We start from the raw sequence: 21,692 nt of genomic DNA, 5'->3' as shown, positions 1-21,692 counted from the left end.
TATAAATGAGCTTCAGAATAGTTGTGTTTGTAATCCAGCCAAAATGGATTGGCTTGGACTTGAACATGACTTCATACCTGTCCTTAGTTATTTTGAGATTTGACGCAAAAGTTTTGGTAAGGTTATCAGTCCTTTGTTAGCTCAAAATTAAGTTAAATGTTTGTAAAGATGTTATTAATATTCTAAATTTTTTTAGATTATGTGATCCATTTTCCCAAAGGTGAAAGCGGTTGTTATATTTTTAATATAAAAGGAGCTTCCGAGCTATCGGTCCATTGCTGCCTTAATAATGCAAGTTAAGTTTTCCATAGGGTTAAATTTTTTATTCGTAAGCTTTATACATCCAAATAAATTTATATATGAGCTTTAGAATAGTCATGTCTAATGTCCAGCCAAAATGAGTTGGATTGGACTTGAACACACAAATTCTGAAATTCCTGTTGGGTTCTCTATTGAGCAACTTGACCATTGTTATTTCAAGATTTGAAGCTCAAGTTTTGGTAAGGTTAACAATCTAAGGGAAGCTCTAGTAACTTTGCAATCTAAAGATGAATTAGATGAAGGCAACATTGCTTGCATTGAAGATGAAGATTCAATAGATGATGAACTTGTTATTCCTGACTCTTGTGATGGTGCTAATTTTGCCTTAGTACTTTCAGCCTTCATTTTGGAGGTTGATGGTATTGGAGGGTGGAGGAATTTCCACCATCTGAAGTCAGCTTCTCATTTTGAGAGGGTGTTTTGCATGAGAAGCATTTTTGGCAAATTTAGCTTATGTTTTCTGTTCTGATTTCTTTGTTGATGCTGATGGATTTGTAGAGTACATGGATTGTTAATGTTAAGCTTTTGAAGACAGGTTTAGGATTTGGCAAAGAGCTTAAGTATGAATGGTTGCCCAGAGAGCATGGGACTGTGATTGAGAACTGTGTGAGGAGCTCAATATGGATTGTTGTTGACAGTAATATAAGGTCTGTGATTTGAGTGCTCAGGACTAAGAGTTCAAAGGATTCAGCTCAGGGCTCCACCTCTACGAGGGTTGAGGTAGCTTGATGGAGTTTCACATGATTTATAGTTTGTTCTTCAGAGAAGATTTTCTTAAAATATGTATTGATATTATGTAATTAGCATGTTTGTTATGTAAGCCTTAAGGGGTGTTCGTAGGGCAAGGATAATTCAATGTTTTTGGGATCAATGTAATAAAGGGGTGAGTGTTGCTGCAACTAATCAGATTATTAGATTTTCTAGTTATGCTATATAGTTGTGAAAGCATACAGTTGGTACAGTTGGCAACTTATTACAACTGTTTAGCGCCTTGAAAAAATATATTGCTTATTTGTGTTCAATAATGAAGTTCTTAATTTTTTCCCAACAATTGTGTTTGGAAGAAAAAAGAGGTTGTACTGGTAGGCTTGATCCATCTGCTAGCTTCCTAAGGGCCAAAATTGGACTTCTAAATCTTATTGACATGAAGCCAAATAATGGTATCTTTACTTGGAACAATAGGTGAAGTCAAGAAAATGCTATCTTAGAGAGGCTTGATAGATTTCTTGTCTCTAGTTTCTGGATTGCAGGTAGATGGTCTGCTAGCACTAAGATTGAGGATTGGAGGGTTTCTGATTACTAAATGGTGATATTCTTGGCTCTTGCATCTGAACCTCCCAAGAACCCCTCTTATAAATTCCAACTAATGCGGCGTCATGGTTTCTCTTCAGGACTTAATGTCAACTGTTGGAAGGAGGGGAAGCCTCATCATTGTATATTCCTGTTTGCCTTTGTGTAGAGACTACGATTTGTTAGATGTAAGCTTAAAAAGTTGAATAGAGTGTGTTTTGGCATTTTACATTCAAATAAATTGCTAGCCTAGGACTACTTGAATTCTATCACTTGCCAAATCATGGATCATGGTTTAACTGTGGCTCTACATGTTGATATTATTGCTTTGGGAACTATATGTATTTCCTAAATTTGAAATATATAAGCAATCTATTTTTTATTGAAGACAACGAAGGGTCCCCACTTTGAAGGGAAAGACGTTGAAGAGTCAAGACAATGAAGGGTCAAGATAAGTTTATATACTTCAATAAGGAATTCACACAGATACACAGATTGATATCTTTTGTTTTCTGAGAGATTGAAAAGCAGTCTTCTGCACTATCTATCGATCCATCCATCCATCCATCTATGTGGCTGGGTTCCTTCCTCAAGTTGGAGGGTTTTCCTAGGATAATTCTTTGTGTCATTTTGTGCATTATTTGTTTTGTTGTTTATTTTCATATCCGGTTTTAAAACTTCAACATGGTATTAGAGCAGGTTTAAGTGAAAGTAGAATAGAAATGAAATAGGACTGGATTTGAATTTTGATTTTTCCCGTGCTTACTTTGTGACTCTGCAGTAGCATTTCTTGCATTTTGCATGTGATTTGGCATGGGATATCAGACTGAGTGCATCTTTTAGAGGACTGGCAAGAAGGCTGCCCATGAATGGTATTGCAGTAATGTTTGTGGGAACTGGATCGACGGATGTGAAGGGGGGGCTGGCTCTGGCCCACAGCGCCAAGCGTATATGACATTTTCTCAAGCATGTTGGAACTCGATAGTTCTATTTTGTATAGGAGCCATCAGTGATAGCTGACGTTTGACAGTAATTACCTTAAGGTAGATGGTAGAGGTGGCATTACTTGTATCTATTGTAAATGTTGGACTTCCAACTATTTTTCTCTATGCATTTACCAATTTCCAGTACCATGGCGTGGCGAATACAGTGTTTGCTGTGTGCATTTGTTGCCAAGGAGCTTGTTCTTCACCAGTACAAGCAATGCCCCTTTCTGCAATCGCTTAGGGAAATTATGTGTGGGGCTGTTCGTTAGGTAGAAAATCTCTCTAGTTTATACTAATGGTATGCAATACTCTATATTTATGGTTGTTGTGCATCTCTTCATTGAAGGTGCATGTTGTTTTCCTACCCTATATGCAGTCATTTTAGACAATGTGAGAGGAGACCTTTGAGCAAGGAAGAGGAATCAAGTATCTTGGTTGCTGGTGCAAAAATGCAAGGGTGTGGGAACTACTTTTCCCAATGTTACAAGCCTTGAACTCGTCTTAGACTTGGAAAGCCCAAATCGGGCTTGGATTGGGACTTGGCGGCTGGAGAAAGGACTCGAAATTAAAAAACTCATGGAATTCAAAGATTTTTAAGGATTTTAAGTTTTTTTCATGCATCATTTAGCCAATTAACATCAAATACACAATAATTGAGATAAATAAAAGCTACTTTGCACACATACACAACTTTTCATAGATCACATAAGTATACTGTATAAATGTGAAATATAGTGTCACTGTCAAATATCCGTAATATTCATGGAATATGCAATCCATGGAATCAAATGCTCAAACATATATCAAAATAAAGGCATGGTAGCCTATGTTCTCCTATGAGTACACCTAAGATAGGTCATGAAAGACTCTAGAGCCATCCTCTCTCCTTGTGTGTGAGGTTGAACCTCAGTGACATGCTCATCATGATCCTCCTCCTCATCAGAGTAGAATCCATCACTCTCGAGTCTTGGCCTCAGGGTCTTGCACTGTGTCTCCTTTTGCACTAGCCTCCTCCACTACAATTGCCATTGCCTCTACCTCTCGATCCACTTGATCAACTGACTCCAAGTCTTCATAGATGAAGACAAGATCATCAACTTTTAGGTTCAATTTGACCTCAAATAGCCAAGACAGGTTGTGGGAGATAACATTGCTGAAGGCATGTTGAATCTTGAAATTTGGCTAAGTCTGGATTTTTTTGAAAACCCCCAATATTTAGAATCTACATTTTGACTCCTATGAAGTTGAAACCTATCTCAAACATCCTGACAATATTTATACAAATATAACATTAAGTATAAGAAATAAAATATTTTTACTTAAATGTAATATTACTATAAATCCTCCCGCCCCTGAGCTGAAAAATTTATTACTTTTAGTTGGCTGACAATAGAGTCTAACCAGCAGGACTTAGCAAGTTTGGGGAGTCCATGGACTCCACGAGTCCATGGAAAGCCGAGTTCGAGGCAAGAGGCCACCAACCTTGAGAAGGCTGCCTCGCCTAGGGACTTGACGAGTCTTGTAACATTGCTCTTTCCTCATCTTATTATTTACGAGTGCCCAACTGATGATCCAATACTTCTATGATTTAAGGGCTTCTTTCACCATCCATTTTGGCATACAAACTATATTGATGGCCACGTTCTTGAGTATAAACAACCATGTGAACTAGTTGTCATTTTTTTTCAATTGCTCATAACACACAAATGCTTATTTGAGCCAAAATATGAAGTTGGGGGCAAGGTTGGATGATCTCGCTAGGAGGCTCAGTGTCTCATGAGCAGATGAACAGAATTCTATCAGGGCATCAGGCTGACAGGGAAGAGGGGTTGCATTTAGGGCTCACTTGGGGTAGGAGGAGGAGGGGGTAGTGGTTATTTTCTGCCTCATATTTGGCTTGTGAGTTGGGGCAGTGTTAATTTGAAGGATTATTTGACAATGAATATGTTGAGAGGAGACACAATTGAAAGCATGTCTTCTTTTATTGAAGGGCAAACTAGCTTGCATGTAGGGAAGATCGAATGCCCTTGTTGAGAGGGAATCTCAACATTAGTTGCTCTTATTATGTGCCAAAATGCATATTTCTCTAAGACAGAGACATATGAGGTGAAAACCCTTGAGAGATGTTGCTTTTATTATGTGTTAAAAATAAAATGCATATTTTTTTGAGACAAAGAAATATGAGTTGAAAATCCTTGAGGGATGTTGCTCTTTAATGCAAATTTCTTTGAGACAGAGAAATATGAAGTGAAAGCCCTTGAGAGATGCTGCTCTTTAATGGATATTTCTCTATGATGAGAAATATGAGGTGAAAGCCCTTGAGAGATGTTCCACAGATGTGAGTAGCCATGGTGGATGTCATGTTGAGGGACTCCATGACAACATCATGTTGATTGACTCCGCGATGAGCACTTGTTTACATGTTTCTTTCCACACACATGAGTAGTCATAGTGAACGTCATGTTGAGTGACTCCATGAGGTTATCACTTTGAGAGATTCTATGATAAATTCTTTTTGAAGAATGGATGTAGCCATTTTGAATGTCATGTTGAGAGTCTCCATGATAGGGATATCTGGAAAGGTATCTCCTTGGCTAAGAGGGAGTTTTGATATTATAGTGTTAGGAGCTATCTTTCTTTCCTAAATTTGAAATATATATATGTGTGTGTGTATATGTGTGTATATATGTATATGTATATATATTCATACATATATGTATATGTATATGTATCACTTATGCATATATACATATACATATATATGTGTATGTATTACTTATATATATATATATATGTATATATACATACATATATGTGTATATATATGTAATGAAAGAGTGGAAAAACTACTTTACAATCTCTCAACAAACAGAAGATACCAATCTGTGTATCTATGCAAATTCCTTCTTGATGTATATAAACTTGTCTTGACCCTCATTGTCTTGACTCTTCAATGTCTTGTCCCTTCAAAGTGAGGATATTTTATTGAAGACAACAAAGGGTCCTCACTTTGAACGGACAAGACATTGAAGAGTCAAGACAATGAGGGTCAAGACAAGTTTATATACATCAAGAAGGAATTTGCATAGATACACAGATTGGTATCTTCTGTTTGTTGAGAGATTGTAAAGTAGTTTTTCCACTCTTTCATTACATATATATATATATATATATATATATATATATATATATATATATATATTTGTATAAGTAATACATACACATATATGTATATGTATATATGCATAAGTGATACATATATATATATATATATATATATATATATATATATATATATATATATATATATATATGTATGAATATATATACATATACATATATACACACATATACATACACACATATAGGTGATAAATTTGTGGTTGGCTTTTTGTCCTTAAAGTTGGAGGGTTTTCCCAGGATAATTCTTTGTGTCTTACTGTGCATTATTTTGTTTCACTCTTTATTTCCATTTTTTGGTATAGTGGAAATATTGATACTTATTTGGAGTCTTTGTGGGGGAGTTTAGCTTTCTTCCTTGGAATAGATATCCTTGTAGGCTCCTAGTTTTTCTCAACTTTGTTTATAGAGTACTCTGTCCTCTGCAAGTGAAGGAGAACATGATCGTGGACTGCATACCCTCTTTAGTCTTTCATGCCATAAATGCGACTCTCTCTTGACCCGTCTTAGATGAATAAAGGAAAGGCTCCATGTCATGATGGCTTTTCTATTGAAATCTTTTAGCTGTTGTGCAGAAGTCACGAACAAACAACCAAATGTTGAGATCTTTGAATTCCACCTTCTTGACTCACATTCCTAAAAAGGAAGATGCCTTTTGAATCCATATAAGTTCCCTTGCCCATTTCAGTGTGACCTATAAAATCATCACAAAGCTCATTGCATAGAGGCTTAAGGCTTGGCTGAAAGTTTTGATTTTTGATGAACAAGGTAGATTTTTTATTGGCATACGAATCCTAAATGGGATTGTAATTGGTTTAGAAACCAACCACTCTACGACTAATTTTAAGGATAAGGCTATGTTCATAAAACTTGATATAAAAAGCATATGGTCTAGCCAAGTGGTTCTTTTAGAAAGTTATTCTATCTTTTGGCTTTTGATGGAGTTTGGTTGCAGTGGGTAATGAGATAAGTTTCTTTTGTTTCTTCATAATGCTCATCAATGGTAAGCATCAAGCTTTTCGGGGCTTTAGGTGGCTCCCTACAAGAGCATCTTCTTATTCTTTTGTTATTATGGCTGAGGTCTGGGAAAATCTATCTAGTTTAGTAGTAGAATCGGTTTAATTCATGGATGGAGATGGCACAATAGTTTACCTCATTTTTCTCAACTTCATTTTGTTGATGATACAACCTTGGTGTCCATGGCCACGATCAATTAAGTAGTGAATTTCAAAAGAGCTTTGGATGTTTACTTGGCTTTCTTTGGTCAAAAGATTAATGAGGACAAGCCATCTATTTTTTTCTTTAACATTTACCACCTTTTTTAGAGCAGCATTCTGCGTATCCTCATATTTCACATTGGCTCTTTTCTTTTTGTTTGGTATGCCCTTAGTACTTGGATTTTAGGTTAGGGAGTTCTAGTAGAAGGTTATTGATATGTTTCACAAGATGGTGGGTCATTGGATTTACATGTGGCTTTTGACAATTGGGCATGTGACTCTTTTGAAGTCAATTGTCCAGGTCCTTCCAATTTATAAATGCTCTCTCCATATTGCCCCTTTGAGATTTGTCAAGGATTATGATACCATTAGATGCATAAAATGCCTTGTAGATGTCCCCTCTTTGGTAAAACAAGCCGTTTAAGGGTTACTAAGGGTAAGGCAAAAAAGGCAAGAACTGAGATAGAAGTAGCTTCTGATTCTAATGATGTAAGAAGAAATCATTTAGATGAAGGTGGTGGTGCACAACAATACTTTTTGGAATTTGGGTCAACTCCTATAACATGTGGCCAAACATAGGCGAAGGAACGTTAATTCTTTCTTTGCACCTTGTACTTCATCAGTAGCACATATCACTTTGGAGTGTACAAGATGGAGGAAGAATGTCCATGAACAAGCAAAGAAAGCAATAGAAGACTTTTGGTACCATTCTAGATTTTCATTCCATGTTGCTATGTCTTTACATTAGCAAGTTATGGTAGATCCTATTGCGGTTGCAGGTCGTGGGTACCCAACCCCATCATACAAAACTCGAGGGGTGGCATGCTCAATGACATGGTATAAGATGTTTAGGATATAGTTAATGAGCATTGATTAGAGTATGCAAATAGTAGTTACATCATTATGTAAAATGGGTAGATAGGTAGAAGGAACCAAGCCCTCCTTAACTTCCTTGTCTCTTGTTGTATCAACATGATTGCTATTGGTATTAACTTCCTGGTTCATCATAAACGATGTTGTTGTATGTATTGCTATTGGGAGATTCCCAAGGAACAAACACACCCATCTCTTTTACCCTTTGTGCAACATGTTGCCTTGATCTAACCCTTTATGATTTTGGGAAACTTTAATGGGTTATGGAGGTTTGCAAAAGGTACACAAAATTACCAATTTTTTGATCACAAGGAGGTTTTGTGTATGGCGTGCTCTTTCGCGGACAGCAAGGAGCGAGTTTGACTCGGTGTGATGAGATTTGCAATACACTTCCTTGCACTATAGAGTCTTTGCAAACACAAATGGAGTTGAAATGGATTTTGTTTCAAACACATGGATGGAGGGTTGTTTCACAAATTAAACAAACGACATAGCAGTGGCAGAGTACATGCACTCTACTGGCTTTTGGGAGGCAGCTAAAGAAGTTGTAGACTTTTAAGAGCCTCTAGTAAAAGTCTCAAGACAATTGGATGGGGATAAATTCCCTAGGGGATATTTGTATGAGGCCATGTAGAGGTCCAAGGAGATGATTAGAGGTAGATGAAAAATAAAAGGGATAGATATACACTATCATTAGACAAAATTGATGGAATATGGGATCAATAGATGCACATCCCTCTCCACATTGCATGATACTATCTCAGCCCATCATTTTTCTATAGCTTTTTATTCAAACACGATGATGCTGAGGTCACACAAGGCTTATTCATATACATAGAGAAAATGTTTCTAAAGACAAAATGATTGCATGTGGCTATGGAAAAGTTGTCAATGTACAAGCAAGCAAGGGGTTTTCTTTCATTTGAGGCCCCACTGTGGAAGGCAAGAAACCTTTTCAACTAGATAGACTATAAAATTTTGACAGTTTCTCTCTTTTTTTGAGAGATGAGCATTAAATGTGTCTAGATTTTAAGAAATTTCTACATGATAACATCTGTTAATCTGTTCTCCAATGTAATGGTTGGAGTTTTTCGGTCATGAAATAAAATAGGCTTAGATGGATGACAAGACACATTTTGAGCTAGCCATGTAGCTCATCCACCTGTGAGCATACTTGTACTATTTTTGAATACATACATTCCAAGAAATGCAACTGCCCAAGACCGTAACACAAGTAAGGATGAATGATTCGGTGTTCGTTCATCACAACCTCCACTCGAAGTTAAAGAATGGTCAAGGTTAGACCTCTGATATACTAGTAGTCAGTTGAAATTCTATCCATTATATTTTTCATTTAAAGGAAAGACAAATAAGGTACTATTAAGGGCAACCGGTCAATTGACCTTGGTAATATTGATCTAGAGTTTGAGTGGATTGCTGCTGCTGATGAATTTCTGGAGCATGATGATTTTGAGATCCTAATGGAGGCGAACATGAATCTTCATCATATTAACCAAATTAGAAGAGGGTCTTACCCATGAGCTTCAACATCAAGATGTCCTGTGCTCTAGTATGCCATTGGTAACATTTGATTTTTTAAAACTTTTTACTTATTGTCGAATTTGTATACAGTCACAATCTTAGTTTATTGTCGAATTTGTATACAGTCACAATCTATATTGTAATTGACATTTTGTCAACTATCACCTTCTAGTTATCTTTTATGCTGTGGTGGCATGGTGTGCAATCTAATCAGCATGATGAATATAAATAACAGAGGGATTTTCTACTATTCACGGGTTAAACTCTATGCTATTATGGCAGATTGTGCAACATAATAAATAAGATGAATATAAGCAACAAAAATATTTTCTCAATATCTCTATGCTATGGAAACGTCCTTAAACTAGAAACAAATGATTTCCTCTACATTTTTTAATGTTTTTCTATAAATCCAATTTTCACTTGATTATTTTTCAAAAAACTTATACTTTTGATTTGCCTATTTCTGCCCCCGATTACTTTTAGCTGATATGATTGTAGGAACATTCCTTTATACTCATTTTGCTTGTTTCTCTTGGTGGCTTTATAGAGAGATTATACATTTGTTGAACCATAACATTTTTCTTTGGTACCAATGAAGAGTTAATTTTTGAACATCAATTGTATTTTTCTCTTGCTTCCTTGGGACATATGTGGTTTTCTCTTTATAAGGATAATTGGAAGTAATAAATATATCAAGAACTTGATGCTTAGATGCTATAGGATTTATAATTTGAGGTTCTTTAGGTCTTTTATGTTCAGAAGATCAAAGATGGGAAGATGATGGTGTCTTACTCTAGTTTGCCTTTGTTGTCCTTCTAATAAAACTTGCATATGTTATATGTATCATCTTTTTGCTCATATGGAAGTTCCTTACGTGTTTTTACAAATGTATACAAAGTAAAATATTGTGTGTGTGCTTATGATATGTGGATGCCTAGTGTGGGTCACTTATTGTCTTGTTTGCAGATGTGTTTGTGTATGTGGTTGAGTATATGGAGGAGTATGGGTTAATTGTGATTAGCAAGCCTTTGGGAGAGTGGAGGATGTCTATGTGGTAAACTAGGTTTACAAGGATTGTGCATTGTTGGACTTTTGTGAATCTTCTACTAATCTATTACCTCAACATTGCCCTTGTGAATGTGCACCTTGCTATGAGGGAGGTCAGATGGAAAAGTAGGCTTGAGATTTGGGGTCATTGAATAAAGTCCGTTACAGGTTGTTGCATCCCAATTTTTGCCCCAAAATTTTAAAACTGATTATAGCCGTTGAACCAAACTAATTTTTCATGTTTATGTGAAATTGAATTAGTTCATTATAGCTTTTGTTATATCATGTTAGTTATAGTCGTTATTTATTTCTTCATGTTCTTGTGAAATTGAATCAGTTAATTTTAGCTGTTGCATCGATCTAATTATCATATGAAATTGAGTCAGTTAAATCTAGCCGTTGTGTTCATGTGAAAGGGAATCAGTTAATCTTAGCCATTGTACATTTAAGATGAATGAGTTAGTTATTATAATGAAATTTCCTAATGATCACTTGATGATTTTAGTTAACAAATTATGAATCTTGAATTGATGTTTTGGCAAGAATGTTGTTTTAAATGTTTACAGGATGAAGACCGAAGAGAGAGGGGAAGCATTATGAAACGAGGTCATCGGAAGGGGATGGTCATAAGGTTTAGTCATTAGAAATGACAGGTTTGACCTAAAAATCGCACTGGCAAGGTTATTAAGGCTTGACAATATATTTCTTGGTGAAATCGCATGAGCTATAAGTAAAAACAATAGAAATATTAAAAATAAACAAAGTTCTTACGTTTAAGAAATTTATTCAATAATAATATCATTTAATATTATTTTATTCTCTCAATTAAGATCATAGATAAATAATTATAAGGTGGCACCATTACATTAAAATTATTAATCCAATAATGCCACCTTACAAATACGTACCTATAAACTTAATCAAAAGAATAAGATAAATATAAATAATATTAAATATTTGGAAAACTCTTCACCTTCCTTCTTTTCAAAATTTCCCTCCTTTCTATTCTTTATTCTTTAGTTGAATTGATTTAAAGGTTTTGAGCATGATCTTGGTAACTGCTGGGTAGCCGTATAGTCGGCTCAATATTATTTATGCAACCTTTGTCATATCTGGGAATCATCTCTCTGCCTACAGCTTTTCTTTACATCTTTGGCCGGGTTCCTTATTTTCCAGAACTTCGAAATTTCCTTAGGATAGAATTAATTCTCTTTGAACAATTCAAATCTAGTACCAAATACCAAGGATCTCAGGTGTGTTCTCAGAGCTAGATAGGCGAGCTTTCTCAGGCGTCAGCCATACAGAGTGCAGTGACAAAAGGAGTCACGTAAGATTTAGATCTGTTATTTTTCCTTTTCCATAAGATTGCTAAGGTCTGTGTAGGGACAAATAAACATGCGATTTATTCCTGTTAAATATTGTGTATCGTTCATGCACCCAAACTGTGTTTATGAAATTCCAAATTCGAACTGTGTTTATGAATTCCAACTTCGAATTGTGTATATGAAATTCCAAACCTGAGCTGTGCATGTGAAATTCTATACCCGAACTGTGCATATGTATTCCGTGTTCCATCTGATTTGTAAATAATAGGAAAGTGATAGTTGAAGCCGTCTGCCGTAGTACAATTTTAATCTTGGAAGATCAAACCGGCTGCCATAATGATTTGAGTCTGTATCATTTTATATTTATATCAGAAGATGCATTAAGACTGTAAATTGTCTTTGGATGGCCTTTTCTCCATGAGCAAATTTAATATACAAATTGAAATAATGTTTGATACTGAGATAAGTTAATGAACCAGAGTACCAATGAAATTCACCAGGCTAAGAGCCAGAATAAGGTGAAGAAGGTACAGGGTATATCAATAAAGATATTTGATGGCACCAAGGATTCACCGGCTAGATGGCTTGATAATGGTGAGGAGGTGTGGGTAAACTTGTAAAGAAACAATGCAATAATGATAATCAGCAACAATAAATACATATATCCATAATAAATGAAATAGCTCATGCAAGTTCCATTTTTGAAATAAGTTGTCAAGCTGAGTGGTGGAGATTGGGTTATAAAACTCACATTTCGAAATCCTTGGCCAGGGTAGAATTAGGCAGACTTGTTAGAACAAATTGATTGTGTTGTTGTCCAGACGCTTCAATTATTCCGTAGAATAACTGCTGGACCTCAACCCACCTGAATACTCTGATGGCTGGATCAATGAACATCCCGAGCCTGACCTCAGGGTAGGGAGGGCCGTTCTATTAAATTAGAACTTGTGGGGATAAGTAAAAAGGTCTGCGGTTGAGAGGTTAAGCCTATGTTAATGCTTCTACTCTCACCAAAGCCAGAGCTTGGACAACCAATTAAGAAAGTCTCACAAATAAAACTGTATGTTCTTTTAAACTTGTAAGTTTAGTATTTCCCTTTCAAGCTTTAAGATCATTTATTTTAAAATTAGATATTTCTTTAAATTAGATTAGATGATCATGCATATTTAGCTCTGCATTTCCATTTCAGTTGAACTATAAATAGTTTAAGTATCTATTTTCATCTGATCATGTAAATTATTAGATATTGTTAATGGAATTGAAAAGCAATCTAGATTTAATTTCAGTTTTAAAACCGTTATTGAATACTATGTCATGTGAATATGAAATAGAAATTAGTTAGTTAAATGATGAGATTTAATTAGTAAGAAAACCGGTTGTTACACAGGTTGGTGGAAATGGGTGATATCTGAACTTCTAATCCATGGGTTATATTTATTTCTAGTCGTAAGATGAATGATTGTATCTATGTATTTATTTATTATGGTTGATTACTTGCTTGATTCCTTATCCATCATGTTTAGTGTTACAGTAATCTATGGTGGCTATCTATTTGCTTCAGATTTTGTTTGTCTCTGTTTCTTAGTGTTCTACAGGGAGAACTGAGAGGCCATATCACCCTTGCTGGATATTGTAAAAAGAAAAGAAGAATATATTCTCGAGAGTGAAAATTTTAAATCCAAAAAATGGCATTAAAATGAACTCTAAATGCCCCCAGCAAAAATCTAAAAGACAGAAAAAATCAAATCCACAGAACGGGAGCTTGAGAGCAGTTGCCACAAGACAAAGGACAAAGGATGTTGTTGATGAAGATGAAATTACCAGTAATATTGTTGCATGAAAATTAAGCATTAAAACATCTAGGCATGTAGATACATTCCAAATTAAACTATAACATTACTGTTTACCTATGCAGACAAGTCCTTGTGAATAAATACCCTTGATATTTGCACCTAAAATTTTAAACCACTTGGGAATCAACAGCCAGTGTGAACTACAATTAATTATCTGTGGATAGGGAATAAATTTCAATCTTTTAAATGTAATAGATCTTTATGCACCAAAGCCGTTTGAAAAGCATTCAAAGGGCAGATCAGCAAGTTTGTATAAATGAATTCTATGCATTACATTCTGATAAAAAATGAAAGCATTGACTTGTTAGTGGAGTCTCATTGTTAGTGATAGGAGAGCCACTATTATATTAACTAAATGTTTTGTTATAGCTAGGCTCTAAAATGCTTAGGTTTTCTGACTTTCTTGTGCTTGGGTATGTCACAGATTTTAGTGGATAACTTTACGTCAGATGGTCCATGCTGGATCAAAACTATTGTGGATCCATTTTTTTTAATGTACTCTTTTATATTTGCTTTAGAGAATACTTAAATTCTCTTAAACTTTTTGATATTCTGCAGGATGACGTTGATACAATTGAAAGGATGATTGAGGCTTCCGAAGCAAAATTGATAAGATGGAGTCATCCAGACCCTTATATTGGTAATTTTGCTAGTATCTATAATATGCCAAATTGTTTCAGGCATTCTTAGTATTATTTTAATCTTCATCTATTAATATTTTTTGGAAGTTTTCAAATCATATTTTCTTACCATATCAAATTTCCTTTGTTTGTACCTATTTGCTAAAAACTTCAAACCATTTGTTGCAGCAGTAGTCAAAGTTTGGCTATTTTCATCCGTTCTTCCTAATTTGTTTGGTTCATTTTTCTGTATCGTATTGCGTAATTAATCATATCTAGAGGATGATTCATAATATTACTGAGGGTTAGATTTGGTTCTTTCAAGTACATTATACACTCAATATTGCAAGTGACATGGGTTGGGGATGGCAGGCCAAGTGGAACATAACCACAATACAGCTTAAGAAGGCTTTCTGAATTTAAAGTTTAAAATGAGTAAAAAACTGTAAGTTAATGATTTAGGAAAAGATTTGAAAATGAATGTTTAGATCTAATAGAAATTGCCTTAGCAGGTTACATATACCCTCTGACATTTAACTATAGTTTTAGAAAAGTCAAAGTAAGATTCCAAGATAACTTGGAATATGAGGTGTTTGGAAGGAAAAATTGACATAAAATAAGGTTAGTGTGGATAGTGTGTTCACAGTTATTGAGGGATCTAGTCTTTGCAGATGTAATGTGAGTGTTATATTTATAAGAAATATTATATATACATGGAACTGAGCCTTATCTTGCATGCTTGAAAGATGCCTTATTGGAGATGCTGCTCTGAAGAATCAGCTTGAATGAACAATAACACCGAGGTGGTTCGGTGATGACTACAGCTAAAATCTTTAGTCTTTCCATACATCTCTTCTGGATCACTGTATTTTCTTCCTGTTGTTCAATATTCAGAGTCAGAGGCTGAAGTTGAGTATCTTTCAATGCAAAGTGCTGTTGAACATAAACAAAATAGTGAGTATTAAATTTTGTATAGTAGGGCTCTATGCCTATAGACATGACCATAAAATTTGGCATAAGAGTAGATGTGGTCATTTTGACACGTCAACGTTTTAGTCTTATTGTTGAGTTGGTACTGAAACCTTCTAGAAGTTGATTTTGACAGAACTTGAATAATCTGTGTTATGAGTAAATAAGGTTAAAGATTTCTAGATTAGCATTTAGTGTAGGTAAGAAATGGGAGAAGTAATCTTATGCATTGAAGTCTATAATAAAAATGAAGGTACTTTTCTGCCATTTATATTATGTATTTGCTGAAAGAAAATCATTGTTTGGTTAATTACCTCAGTTCAGTAGCCAATGGACAAGAATTACTCAAGGAATGAACAAATCCTTCTACACATTGCGCTCTGCAAAACCCAAGTGGGTGAAGCTAATTAAATATCAACAAACACAAATCTGCATCTGGTACTGCTACTGCTGGGTAAATAAGGGCAATGGGCTATGGCCTTGGAAAGGATTTTGCATATAGAGTTGTGCTGAACCATGTGAATTGATCGGACTAGTGGGTATGTTTGCCGGGATGCAGGGTAAACTGCCTTTACTCCGAGTGCCTTATGTGATGGCTTTGCTCTTGATCTTAGCTTTGCTGGTTCCCTTATATAAATAGTAGGGCTTCCCTTACCCCATAGAATTGTAGGGTAGGCTATCGCCTCTGGTACTACCATAGAATTTGAGGGGCCCAATCCACCCCTGCACTAGTAACAAACATTGTAGTCTGACAGATATCTCTGAGATTTAACTAATCAGAATGCATATTATCAGTGAAGAGAATTGACTTAATCCTGGTAACTTAGCATTTGAGAGAAAGTTACGCTAAGTTGCACGGGTGCCTCCCTCCCCCCTCCGGACCAAGATAAGTTCGAACCAGTTCGAAGTTCGGGTCCAATTTGAACTTGGTTCGACCAGGGTCCTCTTTTTTCAGACCTGGTTTGATCTAGTTCAAACTAGGTTCGAACCCGGGTGAACCACCTTAAAAAAACCGAACCCAGTTCGAACCCGCTGCTACGGACGACATTTAAAGTGTTTTAGTTACAATTTTTTGACGTCCATGAAACCTAAAAAGGTGTTATTAATTGGTTTTGTGCCCTCTCATTGTCATTTTATGTTTCTAAATAGGTTATTTTGTCTTAAATAGGTTTCTAAATACCATTGTTGATTCTGCTGCTGATCCCATTGGCCTTAGTGCAAATAATACCAGAGGCAGAGAAGAAGAAGATGAAGAAGAAGAAGATGAATATGAAGAAGATGAAGATTGAAGAACTTAGAACTAAGAATTCTGAATATTAATAGACTTTCATTCCATTAGTTAAGCAATGAACGTGAAACAATGATACTTGAACTTGATATTTTAAATGTTTTGAATCTTTGATGTTGAAGTTGATTTAACTATGTTACTATATGATGGTATGATCACTATGATATGTTACTGTTTATGGTATTCTAAAGTTTTTGTTGTTTAAATGTGTTTATGCTACTATGCTACATAATAATTTTAACTCATGCTTCATAAAATATATATATATATATATATATATATATATAATTTTTGCATGTTTTTGTATAAGCAAACCCAAACGAACCCAAACCCCTTTCCAAAATTTTGTCGAACTTGTGAATTGGTTCTCAAACTTTGAACTTGGAACTAAACCCAAATCGGCAACTTAGAAGTTACGAAGCAACCCTACTTGGTACAAGTATTTAAAATGATTTGTTGTTTGATGGTTATTGATTTCCCTTAATAGAAAATAGGGAGCTACAGTGTGATGCCCCCCCTTAGAAATATAATTTAATAATATATTATTAAATAATCAATAAAGAATAATTTATCATATAAGATGGTGTGATTAGCAAGAGTTGTGTCCCATCTTATGAAGGGTTGACCAGCGGTGTCTCGCGCTTTATCTTCAAGAGGCCACCTTGCTCTGCGATAGTTCTTTACAGTCACTTCTTCCTTCCCGACATTCCTCCGGTAAGCTTATTACTGCCTTTTTTTCACCCTTATTCCCTTTATGGGGTGTGAAAAGGCTGTCTAGTTCTACCAGTTCTACCGGTCATTCCAGATCTATTAGACCCTGCAGCAGTTTCTTTTGTCAGCAACACTCCTCTAGGAGCTCACAGAGATAGATCAGGGCTCATGTCCTCCCGAAGTCTTATCCTTCTGTGACTGATTTCTTTTCGACAACGAAGGACTCCTAATCTTTGTCTTGACATTTCTATGCACTTCTCTTCTCTTTTCATCTTCTTGTTTTTGTTGTTTGTTTTTCTTGGACACCGTTTAGGTGCTCCTGCTGTTGGCTTTTGTCCTGTTGTAAACTCTCAGTCACATAGACCTTTTGTGGTCTTTTGTGGGACATTAATACTATTATCTTATCTTATCTTATCTCCATCATTCAATTCATCATGAAATAGGAAAGGAAAATAATTATTTAAATCTGATATTGAGAGTACATATTAACAGTGCTATTAAAAGCATCACATGACAGCGCAGTGATATGCTGTCCTTTATCTATAAATCAATGATGAGCTGTAGAATATTATATCTGCATTCTATTAGGATCAGAGATCCTTATTTTTCCTGATACATATCTATTAATAAGAATATATATATATATATATATATATATATATATATATATATATATATATATATATATATATATATATATATATATATATATATATATATATATATATATATATATATATATATATATATATATATATATATAAACACATACATACATACATACATACATAATCAAGGTATATATAAACATTAATAATTGCATACGGAATTTATATTTCAATCCTATTACCAAGGAGGGGCTTGTATAAATCCAAGCAAATGATCTTATTCCAAGAGAGGGTAGGGGGTCAGCACTCCACAAGCCTTCACAATACGGATCTGCACCTGTATACTTTGGGGTAATCCATTGTTGGTTTCTGGGCAACTTGGATAACACCTGCACTCTCGATTCTTAAGTTGAAATGGTATTAAGGTTGGATATGAGTGTGAAAGATATCTTAAATCTAATAAGATAAATAAACAATCCTGTCAAGGAACACCCCAATTCAAACCCTAATTGAGAAATTTAGGATAAATTAAGTAAAGTCCCAACAAACAACATTACATACAAGTTACTGGTTGATGACAAATTTCAAAATTTGATTGATATTCGTTGAAACATGTGTTGAGGTATAAAAAATACAAGGAATCTCCAAAACAGAAAAGACAGCTAACTGAAATATTTATCCTGTGATGATTGCATCTATTGTGAAAAATTTGTTGGACAGTGACTATTTCATGTTCAAAATGAAGAAAAAGAGCCGTGAGTAAGATCTTCCTTGATCCACAGAAAACAAAATAAATACCTCCTCATGCCACCTGTCATATTTATTTTGTAAAAACTCATCGTACCTTTTGATGTGCTCATCATTTTGTGGAATTGGCATATTTTCATTCAATTTGTTAAGCCACATGACAACAAAGTTTAGCTCATACAATGTGTTCAACTGAGTGAACAAATGTGTTAGTATAATGTCCATGTCATCCATGGCTTTGTCAAGTGCAGGAAATAAAACCCATCCATGCAACTATGCCTTCCATTCTTGCTTTGTTTTATCTTCACCAGTTTCTATAACAAAAGGAGGGGGATTAAGATGCTTGATGACATTGAATTTTTTGTAAGCCTTTAAAATGTGCAGATGCTACTGATGGTGATGTAACAACAAAGTACCTATCTTGAGAACTTTGTCATCTGTTTCCTTAAAGGGCTCAATCCATTATCTTTAAGATGATCATTGACAAGTTGCACAATTGACAACATTCTGTACAACCCCTTATTCACAAATTTTTAATGGAACTCAATTTTAAAACTTCACCTCCATGCTTAAGGAAATTTTTTCTTGCTGAGCAAGAATCAATTGCCTCTCTGCTTCTATTCTCTTCACCTTCTCTAAATCCAAATTGATTCTTGCTTGAGAAACATTTACTTTAGCCTCCAACAAAAGGCATTTTCCAGGAGTTATCTGCACAATATCCTCAAGCTCCTTTGTCCTGTTTTGCAGGTTGATTAGTAATCTATTTTTTTCTTCAACCTTTTCCTTTTTGAATAATGCAACATCAACGTTCAAATTGGCAATTACTTCTGAAGTCACAACCTCCAGCCTATACATCATGAATTGCCCAAGGATATCTTGTTGGTTCTCAATGGTAATTGTTTTCTTGCTGGATGGATACAGAAACCAGATTGTCAGGATATTATTATTTGGTCGGAATTCAGACCCATAACACAATTTGTCAATAGCCCGATCATTGATTCTGCAATCAACATATCTTCTGCAATATTCAAATGCAATACAAGTGGGTATATCCACAATCTAAAGCAACAAACAATTAACATCTTTTAAGATTTTCCTCCCCTTTTCTGGGGTCATTGTCTGTAACTCTTCTGTGGCCTCCTTCCAGAAAGTCTCTGTGGCATCAACTCTCCTGTCTTCATTTGTAATATCAACCCTCTTTTCCAACGCGTTTCCTGTCATATTGTTTATGGACATTTTACCCTCAGGAGATACACCAAATTCATCATCAGTAATGAATCTCTCAGCAACCTTTTTCCTTACATCTTCAGTCAAATATTCTACAATTTCCAAAATATTATCATTATTATTCAACATTGGCTGATATGGTTTAATATGAGCATCTTGCAATACTTCTTCTCCTCCCTTCTGACCCATACGTTCCAATATCTTGTGAAACAACCATTGGAGTTCACTGTATAGGTGATTTTCAACCGAGGGGTATAGCAGGGGCCTTTCAATTTCACTTGCCGAAGGCATTTGGCTAGATGAAGCACAACCCATTCAGATTCACTCAATAATATTTTCTCAGATTGGATACAGGGCTTCAGTATTCTAACCCCATTGAATTCATTGGGGAATGCCCCCAGATATTTAGGATTTTCCTTTGATCTCTTTAGCTCAGCTTCGAGGCCAGCAAGTTTCTTTGCAAAGTCAAAATTTGACTCTAGCTCAAATTTTCTGTCTTCTAGCCCTTTTGATGAATTGTATAATTTGAAAAACTAAATAGCTGCTTCATACCCCTGCATACCATTAATATGAAAATCCCCCGTCTTGAGATAGGAAGGGAGAATTGAACCCTTTTGTATTCTCCCAGAAATGTCAGTGACCTCAAATTATTGCCAAATGAATTCCAAAATCGCAATTTTGTTTGGAACAATAAAGGATAAAACATGAATTTTTCACTCAGAACCATATTGTAATGCATGAATATCTTCTGATTAAATACCAATCTACGCAATTGCCTCCTATCTTGGAGGCACCCTCTTTCCTTAGTTCTCAAAAAACTCATTATTGTTGGAAACATCCTTGGGGGTGGCCTTAGATATTGTAGTACTATACAACTTTCCAAACAAATAGTTCTTCAAAATGTATGTACATGGCCTTTTTGAATTCTTGGTCCCAGATGTTGGTCTCTAGTTGGACAAGCGTGGGGTTCCCAAGATGAACTACAAGAGTGATATGAAGTTGACAACTCCATGCTTCCATAGGAGCATGTCTAACAACAAATAATACCATTCAAAAATAACAATTGAATCACCCATCTTAATAGCACAAAGTGACTTATGCATTTTCTCGGTCACAAACTGGGGGTAATCAAATGGTCTATTGTTGTGTATCTTGATTATCACAAGCTAAAATAGTCGATTTGTTTGGCATATCATCATCTCCCTTGTACCCAAAATACCTGACATTTGATAGTACGTCATCCAGTTATACTTGTGGAACAATTCGACAGTGTAATGTGGGAATTAATAACTCATGGATTTGTTCAATGCACCATTGACCCTAAGCCTATAGATAGGCAACCATACCCTCCTATACATCCCTTCTACATTTTTATATTCTTTCTTGAGGGATGCCAAATCAATCCTTACATTCTTATTGGCATAATTGTTCATACCAAAATTTTTGCAAATTTTGGCTTTGGTGATGCACAAGATGGTTCCCTTAGGTATTTCAATTTCTCTAGTGTGAGGGTAATAACATTTAGCCAAAATCTTGATTAAGTCGACATTGATAAAAATATTTGGTACCACTAGTCTTGCTAACCCTAACTTGGTTTTCTGATTTTGCATAAAAATATATGAAGATATTACGCTCTTTGACCTACATGTGGTCTTCACCAGCCTCTCTTTGTATATCAATGAATTTTGGGAGGTCTACAATCGTTTTTGGTCTCTATGAAGACCTAGGGAATTAAGCTATAAAGTCCAGAGAGGTGCCATCGTTTCCATTTTTTAGTGGCAGGGCCTTATGGGGTAGGTTTTGTAGAGAAGGAAGAAGCCATTTTCCTAATTCAATAGGTAATGCACAATAACAACAATTCAATTAACACTACCACCTTTTCTAA

The 21,692-nt window shown here is 35.2% G+C and overlaps 1 protein-coding gene across 1 annotated transcript in view; it reads left to right on the top strand.

Moving 5' to 3' along the window:
- CIB22 (LYR family of Fe/S cluster biogenesis protein) overlaps window positions 1-21,692 on the top strand; it is an 81,691-nt gene that overhangs the window by 47,024 nt on the left and 12,975 nt on the right. Inside the window, exon 3 of the mRNA XM_089799632.1 lies at window positions 14,196-14,277. Within this exon, the coding sequence (XP_089655758.1) occupies window positions 14,196-14,277 (82 nt within the window). The remainder of the gene's footprint in view (window positions 1-14,195; window positions 14,278-21,692) is intronic.

This window comes from Cupressus sempervirens, chromosome 9, assembly GCF_028749045.1.
Source record: "Cupressus sempervirens isolate cs-2001-9-10 chromosome 9, ASM2874904v1, whole genome shotgun sequence".
NCBI lineage: Eukaryota > Viridiplantae > Streptophyta > Pinopsida > Cupressales > Cupressaceae > Cupressus > Cupressus sempervirens.
Note: the sequence above shows the minus strand (reverse complement) of the source record. Positions and strands in the feature narration are given on the sequence as shown.